This window comes from Arachis ipaensis, chromosome B3 (genome assembly GCF_059453495.1).
Source record: "Arachis ipaensis isolate K30076 ecotype BB chromosome B3, ASM5945349v1, whole genome shotgun sequence".
Lineage (NCBI taxonomy): Eukaryota > Viridiplantae > Streptophyta > Magnoliopsida > Fabales > Fabaceae > Arachis > Arachis ipaensis.
The window spans coordinates 9,824,452-9,833,682 of record NC_142438.1 but is presented as its reverse complement, the minus strand read 5'-3'; the positions used below and the strand labels follow the sequence as shown (position 1 = coordinate 9,833,682).

The 9,231-nt window shown below is 45.1% G+C and overlaps 1 protein-coding gene and 1 pseudogene across 1 annotated transcript; one reads left to right on the top strand and one right to left on the bottom strand.

Annotated features, from left to right (window-relative positions):
• Window positions 1–2,105: 2,105 nt before the first annotated feature.
• Window positions 2,106–5,120, top strand: LOC148569801 (uncharacterized; annotated as a pseudogene).
• Window positions 5,121–6,208: 1,088 nt separating this feature from the next.
• LOC148569800 (uncharacterized) lies at window positions 6,209–7,633 on the bottom strand. The gene has a single exon (XM_088506644.1). The coding sequence runs from the start codon at window positions 7,631–7,633 to the stop codon at window positions 6,209–6,211; it is 1,425 nt and encodes a 474-aa protein (XP_088362770.1).
• Between the last annotated feature and the right edge of the window lie 1,598 nt (window positions 7,634–9,231).

Sequence of the window (9,231 nt, the reverse complement as noted above, 5' to 3'; positions counted from 1 at the left end):
CTGTCATTAAAAGTAAATTTTCGGTTAAAAAAATCTCTAATGAGAAATAAATCAATAATAAACTAATATTTATTATTTATTAGTTAAATTTAATTTAAGAAGATTAATTATTCTTATAAAGTTAATTTTAATCTCACTAATAGTTTTTTTCTATTTAATTTTTAATTTTTTATTATTGGATTAGTCTCATTATTTCTTATTGAACCGTGATTCAAAATTTTGCAAAATAAATTTTAAAATAGCCAAAAAAAATTTATTTATCGAAAATCGGATTCTTATATAACATTTTTTATGAAGTAGGAATCCTAGTTTATTGTAGTGAGTCGTAATCTTGGAAAGTGTGATGGTAGAAAACAAATAGACAATAATATGGTATTTTGAGAATATTTTGCATTTTTTTTTGGTGACTTGAATATTTTGCATTTGTTATTATGCAAAGTTTATTGAAATTTCTTGATACACAGCTTTTTAAAAAAATAATATAAGAAGTTGTTGACTTTGATCCATATTTCTATTTTTATGTGTGTATGTCTCAAAAAAATAAAAAAAATGAAAAATAAAAAATTTCAGTTGATATGAATCCATTATAAATAAAAGATAAGAATATATAAGTAAATTTATAATTTACTAATATATTTTAAATATTTAACTTTAACAGAAATTAAATTAAAAAAAATTATATAATATAAAACTTAATTAAAAAATATTAAAAATTTAATAAAATTATAAAGATCTATAAAATAATTAAATTTAATTTAAAATTATCGAATAAATTAACATATTTAAATAAATTATTATTTAATAATTTTTAACTAGATCATCATCTCTAAAATATATACAATTTATACTTTCTGATTGTGGTTGTATTCTAAAAAAAGAAGAGAAATGTTTTTCCTTGAAGGCTTAGTTTAAGTAAGAAAAGTCGATTAAAAAAAAGAAAACGAAAAGAAAAATAAAAATGCATTATTTTGTGATTTTTGATTTTTCCCTAAAAAATAAGCAGGGCCCTTCCTCACAGCCACCCTCCGCATTTACACGATCCTACCAATTCCGTCGAGTAATTCCAGAGAAATGGTGACGCGGCGGCGATGGATGCGATGCCCACGCACCCGCCGCTATACTTGGAGAGGTTTGAGGTGCTGCATGGCGACGTGAAGATCATCATGATGATAAGTTCGCTGACGAGTGACGAAGGAGCTTGATCTCTGCGCCTCCTCGCTCGCCGTCATCAGTTTCTTCAACGACAGAAAACACGAACAGAGACTACTCTGGCCTCCACCACGACGGCATTAGTTTAGTCGTTCCCGGCGCCGCCGTTAACGTCGAGCTCTATATGTTCTGCGCACCATTGAAGATTTGATAGGTCCGTTTCTATGCTGCATGTTACTAACGTCTTCTTTTGATCAAGTCAAACAGTCAATTCACTTTGACTCCCAAAACCTATTCTAATTTCAACTTAGTTGATATCCAATTTTTTTTCAAAGAAATTTTTATTTGATACTTAATTTCCATTATTTTTTCTTTTACCAAAATCTTCATTACTCCCACAAAGCTTAATGTCGTAGGGTTTAGAGTTAAATGAGTTATGTTAAAATTATCTTTTTACTGATAAAAATGTTTTTAATTTTGTTATTAATAAAAATATCTCAAATAATTTAAAAACTTATAAAAAATATCTTGCTGTGTCTAGAGAATACTCGGTTAACAAAAAATTCTAAGGTGGCTCACTTGTCAAAATTTTATTTGTCACAGAGAAAATTTTGTTTTGTCGTATTACTCTTTTCTATTAACGAAGAATATCTAAGTTTATAAATGTGTATTTTTGTCACATCTATTCTTAATATATAAAAGTAGATACATAAGCATGCACCACATTACTTTTGAGACATTTCTTTCCTCCTACTAATATCATGTCAGCAATATTACTTACTTGGCACAACTAGAATCAACCACTCAATTCTTGCCAAATCAACTATTATTTTCAAATCAGCAAAAAAATAAAATATACAAATAAAAAACTAAAAAATAAAATCCAATAAATTTGTAACTTCCAAATATATTAAATTCTGTTCGTTACCTGGGGTTCTCGGGTAATCGGGTTGTCGATGAATGGTGATAAGGAGAGAGAGAGATCCCGGGCGAGTGCGGAGCGGGTACCGGCAACGTTGGGGAGCGAGCGGAGTGAGGGGGTGGCCACCTGCAAGGACACTCCGACGATCAAGTCAGAGTCCGTACTGAGGGTGGCAGAGTTAGGTAAGGATGTGACGTACCTTCGGGGGAGAGCTGTCCTTTCCCCTTATATAGCGTGTTGGGTGGGCCTAGTGGTGGCTTGGCCCATTGGTGGAGAGTTTGAGCTGTCACTTTCCACGCATGCGGGTCGTCCATACTAGAGGGTCGGTACCTCGGGTACCGACCCTGGGGGTTCCGACCCGGCTAGTGGCGCGGTTGTGAGGTGGTTGGTCTCTGGGTCGGTTATGGCTAACCGACCCGAAGGGATCCGTTAGGGCTCCTTGGGTTTGGGTGGGGTGGTGCCCCGACCCGGCGGTTTCTTGGGCTGGACCGTCAGTCCGTAACAGTGCCCCCAACGCGTTAGCCTCGAGGTCCGAGACTCGTGGCTGGGCGCGTTCGTCGTGAGCTCTTCTTTTTCTCGGCAGTTCGTGGGTGACGCTTTGTTTTTCTTCGCGTTTGGTCGCTTCGATTTTCGTGCCGCCTTTTGGTTTTGGCGCTGAGCATTTAATGCCCGTCGCTTCGTTGTTTTGAAATTTTAGGTGAAATGGCAGTTATGCCCCTACCCTTTAGGGGCTCCTCCTCGGCGGTTACGCTTTTCTTGTCTTACTTTAATTTCGTAACCCCCACTCCTCTCTTTTACTATTCTTCCTCTCTTCTCCGCAAGTTCTTCAGTGTTGCTGCCTCTTTTGTTCATACTGCTGTTGTTGCTTGAAGCATCTTGCTCTTTGTTTTCTTTGCAATCTCCTGTTTCTTCTTGTGAGTTTTCTGTTCGTTCTTCCCTTGTTTCAATTGTTGCTTTATTTCTGGCGCTTTTGCTTTGTTGCATGCTTGGATCTTTTGCGTTTCTTGTTTGTTTTTCCTTTTTAGAGGGGGTGCCACTGGATTTTTCTTTAGTTTCGCTCGCATTTCTGGATTTTTCCTGGGTTTTTTGCTTGTATTTCTGGGTTTTTCCTGGGTTTTTTGCTTGCATTTTTGGGTTTAGGGGGAGATTTGTAGCTTCCTTTTTCTCTTTCTTGTTTTGAGGGTTTCCGACTTCCCATGTTGACTTTAGTGGTGCCCCCAATGTAGGTATGGACGATCGTCTTGCTTCTTCGAGCCAGGCCCAGCGCCCCCTGGCCGACTTCGTCGACCACTATGCTTGGGTTTCCTCAGACGTGAAGGATACCCCTTCCAAGGTGACTAGGGAAAGTCTCCAGAAGTTACGACAAGCTGGACTCTTATTTGGGGGGGGGGGTCCCGAGGAGGCGCTCTACCAGGTCTTTGTCCCTGCTGCTCGTGAGCGCGTGTGCCATAAGAATTTGGCTTCCCCGACAGTTGTTGATTGGTTGTGGGTTTACGAGCCTATGTTCACGACTTTAGGGCTTCGTCTACCTTTTTCCCCTTTTATTATGGGCTTGCTGAATCGCTGTGATGTTGTGCCATCGCAACTTCATCCGAATAGCTGGGCCTCCATTCGGTGTTTTGAAATGGTCTGCGAGTTCCTCGAGCTTCCGATCTCAGTGAACGTCTTTCTTTACCTTTTTCTGCTCACGAACCCTTCTAGCCAGGGGAAGGTTAAGAAGGGTTATATGTCTTTTAGGGCCCAACAGGGGCGTAGGATTTTTGGTCTCTTTGAGGACTCCTTTCACGGGTTTAAGTCTACCTTTTTTAAAGTTAGACCGGTAGAAAGGCATCATCCTTTTTGGCTCTCGGCTGAGGGAGCTCGTCTGATCCCGACCTATTAGAGTTTTGGTGCGGGATCTGATTATCTTATCAAAGTATCTTATGACTGGTTGAATAAGGAGGATCATAGCATTGCTGACATTCTGTTGTCTATTTTTGGTGAAAAGAATCTTAATCCTCGCTTGCTAATGGGAGACCGGGAAGCCGATCGGTCGTATGTTGGTGGGATATCTCTTCCTTGCACTTTTGTATTTTCCTTTTCTTATCTATTGACGTCTTTCCTTTCTCCTTTGTTCACAGTTTCCATGGCTGGCGGGAAGAAAACTTTAGCTGAATTGATGAGTCTCATCAAGGGAAATGAGGAGGGTGAAGGTGACTCTCCATCGAACCCTCCAGCGGGCCAAGGGTAGGAGGAGGTTGGTGAGACCGGGGAAACCGGAGATCGGGCGGCCGAGACCGGCCCGGTTCACCAGGGAGATGCTGTCCCTTCCGAGAAGGTTGAGGAGGTTTCTGATGTGGGGGTGGAGATTTTTGAGGACGACTTTGGTGATGAAGAACTGAGACTCGTGGGAAATGTTAAAAAGAGAAAACGGGACACCGGCAAGGCCCTCTCTGTTATGGAGAAGAACTTCGATGCCGGGGGCTTCATCGAGTCTCAATTACTCCCCAGTACCGAGGAGTATTTCCATGAGGCCAACCTCTCCGGGCAGGCTAGGTGGATCTATCGTAGTCTCCTCCGTGCTGCTGCTATCACCAAGAAGGTTGAACCTGTCTTGGGTAGCTATCACGCCATGGAGGTGAAGCTTAGGAACTCCCAAAAGGATTTGACGGATTCACGATCCCGGGAGGAGTCTCTAAAAACCAAGCTTTCTGACTGTGAAAAGAAAATTGAGGAGGATGCTAAGGAGATTAATAGGCTAGTGGATCGGGACATGGCTTTAATGAAGGACCTGAATGCCTCCCGTGGTAAGACTGCAGCCGTGAAGAAAAAGGTTGAGGAGCTGGAAGAGAAGTTGAAGTTGTTTGAGAGTTCGGCGGAGGCGGCTGCTCGGGAGGTAGCGGCCCTAAAGAAGAGAAACAAAGATCTTGCCAGGGGAGCTCGTGATGCCGTTAAGCTGACCGAGGAGGGGATAAAGCTACAGGTGGCGGTGCTGGCTCCCGACCTTGATCTCTCTCAGGTTGGCGCGGTGAAGACTGTGGAAGGTGGGAAGATTGTTGACATCCTTTGATTTGTTAGGATCTAACTTTGTTTATTTTGTAATGTTCATCATTTTGGGCCCGTTGGTGGACGCCTTTTAGTTATATTTGAACACTTCTTTGTGCTTTTTGTTGGATTTTATTCGGGCTGTCGTGGTCGTTGCTTTTTATTCCGTATGTTCGGGCCGTCGTGGCTTTTTTGCTTCTGTTCGTTTATTATCGTTTTGATTTTCTTTGGGCCGTTTTTTGGTCCCTTATGGTTCCCGGGGTGATCAGTCCCGGGTCACCGTTAGGTCGACCGTTTCACGCTGCATTTTATTTGAGGCTTGGGATAGCATGAACTTGCAAAAGATAAACTTATCATACTGTTAGACAAAGGGATTTGTAATGCATAAACAAATTTAAACAAAGGTAGGTATTCACATAAAGCATAAAAGAAATCGTAAAAGCGGAACATGGGAATGGGGGTTGGGGTCACGTTGGCCGCCCCTTCTTACGAGTAGAACCTTCTGAGGTTCGCCATGTTCCATGTTCTCGGTACTTCGTTCCCATTCAACCTTTCTAGCTTGTAGCTCCCTTTGCCGAGGACTTCTTTTACTCTGTAAGGTCCTTCCTAGTTTGCGGCTAGCTTGTCTTCTCTTGGTGTCGGTGGGCCTATGTCGTTTCGTCGTAGGACTAGGTCGCCTTCTCTCAGGTTTTTTTTCAGTACTTTGCCATTGTATCTGAGGGCTACTCTCTGCTTGATAGCTGCTTCCGCCAGGTGTGCCATTTGCCTCGTCTCGTCGGCTAGGTCTTTTTCAACGGCCTCGCTACCCCCACCGAGGAGCAGCCTTGGACTCGGTTCCCCGATCTCGACTGGGATGACGGCGTCGACCCCGTACATGAGTCGGAAAGGGGTTTCCCCGGTGGATGACTGGGGGGTGGTCCTGTACGACCATAGTACTGGGGCTAGTTCTTCTGCCCATGAGCCCTTTTTCCCCTCGAGTCGTTTTTTCAACCCCTTTAGGATAACTTTGTTGGCCGCTTCAACTTGGCCGTTGGTTTGAAGGTGTTCGACTGAGGAGAACTTTTGCTTGATCCCTAGTCCTTCCAAGAATCCTTTGAACTTCTTGTCGGTGAACTAGGTCCCGTTGTCTGATATGACGGCTTCCGGTATCCCGAATCTTGTGACCACTTGTTTCCACATGAACTTTTGGCAGTTCGCTGCGGATATGCTGGCTAGTGGTTCTGCTTCTACCCACTTGGTGAAATAATCTATTGCTACTATTAAGTACTTCACCTGCCCGGGTCTTGGGGGAAATGGGCCCAGGAGGTCGACTCCCCACTGGGCGAAAGGTCGGGGGGCCAACATTAGATTGAGATCCTCGGGAGGCGCTTTGTGGAAGTTGGCATTTTCCTGGCATTTTTTACACTTCTTTACGAATTCCTGAGCATCTGACATCATGGTGGGCCAGTAGTATCCTGCCCTGATGATTTTCCTTGCTAGAGATCTTCCCCCGATATGGTGACCACAACACCCCTCGTGTACCTCCCTCAGGACGTAGTCTGTCTGGTCGGGGCGCAGGCATTTTAATAGTGGTTGGTGGAGCCCTCGCTTGTACAGCTGTCCCTGTATGATCGTGTACTTGGGGGCCTCCCTTTTGATAAATTCCGCCTCCTTTTGGTTGGGAGGTGTTTCTGCGTGCTCTAGATATCGGGAGATCGGGTCTAACCACGAGGGCGGGTTTGGAGCTTGGGTTGCGCACATGACGATCGCAGGTTCTGTTGCCAGCCCTTGGATCAGAGATCTGTTTCCCGTGCCGGGTTTAGTGCTTGCGAGCTTGGAGAGGAGGTCGGCTCGGGCATTCCTTTCTCTAGGAACATGTTGGATTGTTACTTCCTTGAAGCCTTTGCATAGTTCTTTTACTTTTTCCAAGTATTTCTGTAGCAGCATGTCCCTGGCCTGATAGCTGCCGTTTACTTGGGAACTAACGACTTGGGAGTCGCTGTTGACTTCCAATCTTGATGCTCCGACTTCTTTGGCTAGCATCAGTCCCCCTATCAAGGCTTCATACTCGGCTTGGTTGTTGGAGACTGAAAATTCGAACTTGATGGATTGCTCGAAGGCTATGCCAGCCGAGTTCTCGAGGATGATTCCAGCTCCTCCGAACGTTTGATTGGATGCTCCGTCAACATGGAGCTTCCACCGTGTATTCGGTACGTCGGGTGCTTCCCCTGTGACCTCAACGAGGAAGTCGGCCATGGCTTGGGCTTGGATTGCTTGCCTTGGTTCATACTGTAAGTCGTATTGGGATAGCTCTACTGCCCATGCCATCATCCTTCCCGCCAGGTCGGGTTTCTGGAGGACTTGTCGGATGGCTTGGTCGGTCCTTAGGATGATTGTGTGTCCTTGGAAATATTGTTTCAGTCTTCTTGATGAGATTAGTAGGGCATAGGCTAGCTTCTCCAGCTTTGTGTATCTTGTCTCTGCCCCTTGAAGTGTTTTGCTGATGAGGTATACTGGTCGTTGGGTCTTATCTTCCTCTCTGACTAGTACTGCGGCCATTGCTTACGTGGTCACGGCCAAGTAGAGGTCTAGGGGCTCATCTTTCCCGGGTTTGCTGAGTACGGGAGGTTCCGAGAGTATCCTTTTAAAGTGCTCGAATGCCTCTTCGCACTCCTGGGTCCATTCAAAGGTGATTCCTCTCTTCATTAGGTTAAAGAACAGGGCGGCTCTTTCCGCAGATGCTCCGAGGAACCGAGATAGGGCTGTGAGCCTCCCGGTCAGCCGTTGTATGTCTTTGATGCACCCAGGACTTGTCATTTTGAGAACGGCTTCGCACTTATCCGGGTTGGCTTCCACACCTCTCTAGGTTATCATATATCCTAGGAATTTTTCTGCTTCCATGGCGAATGCGCATTTGAGCGGATTGAGTCGCATTTTGTATTTCCTTGGTGCCTCAAAGACGGCCTGGAGGTCTTTTATCAGTTGGCCCGGTTCTGCCGTTTTTACGAGTATATCGTCGACATATACCTCCACCGTCTTGCCGATGAGGTCGTGGAAGACTCTGCTCATCAATCTCTGGTAGGTGGCCCCTGCGTTCTTTAGTCCAAAGGGCATTACTTTGTAGCAGTAGGTGCCCCCTGGGGTTATAAACGCAGTTTTGTCCTCATCAGGTCGGTGCATCGGGATTTGGTTGTATCCGTAATAGGCATCCATGAAGCTGAGAAATCGATATCCTGCTGCCGAGTCTACCAGAGTGTCGATGTTGGGGAGGGGAAAAGAGTCCTTAGGACATGCTTTGTTCAGGTCGGAGTAGTCTACGCACATCCTCCATTTCCCACTGGCTTTCCTGACCAAGACAACGTTTGATAGCCATGTCGAGTACTCGAGTTCCTTGATGAACCCTGCTTCTAGCAGCCCTGTTGTTTGCTTAGCGACTTCCTCAGCTCTTTCCCGCGACATCTTCCTTCTTCGCTGGGCTACCGGTTTGGCTCCGGGTTTTATGGCCAGTCGGTGAGACATGACTTCGGGGTCCAACCCCGGCATGTCGGATGGGGTCCACGCGAAGAGGTCGCTATTTGCCCTTACGACTTCCATGAGGGGGCCTTTTAGTTCATGGGGAAGATTCCTGTTAATGAAGGTGAATTGCTTTACCGACTTCCCTATCTGAAATTTCTCCATGTCTCCCTCTGGTTCAGGTCTTGGTTTGTCCTCTATTCGGGCGTTCAGGTCTGCTAGGAACACACTAGCTGCTTTTTTGGACTCTCTCCTTAAGGAGAGACTGGCGTTGTCGCAAGCGACTGCCGTTTCTAGGTCTCCCCTTATGGAACCAACCGTTCCCTTGTCCGTTATGAACTTCATTGTTAGAAACTTGGTGCATATTACAGCTGAGAACTCATTGATGGTCTTCCTCCCTAGGATGATGTTATAGGCGGTGGAGTCTCTTATGACTACGAAATCTGCCATAACCGATCTCCTGGCATCGCCAGTTCCTAGGCTGATTGGGAGGGAGATCGTCCTGTCGGGTTTGATAAAATTGTCGCCGAGTCCCATGACTCCATGTTGGTGATTTTGGAGGTCGGATTCCTTGAGTCCCATGGCGTCGAAGACGTTTTTGAATAGGATATTTGAGTCGGCTCCCGTGTCGACGAGGATGCGCT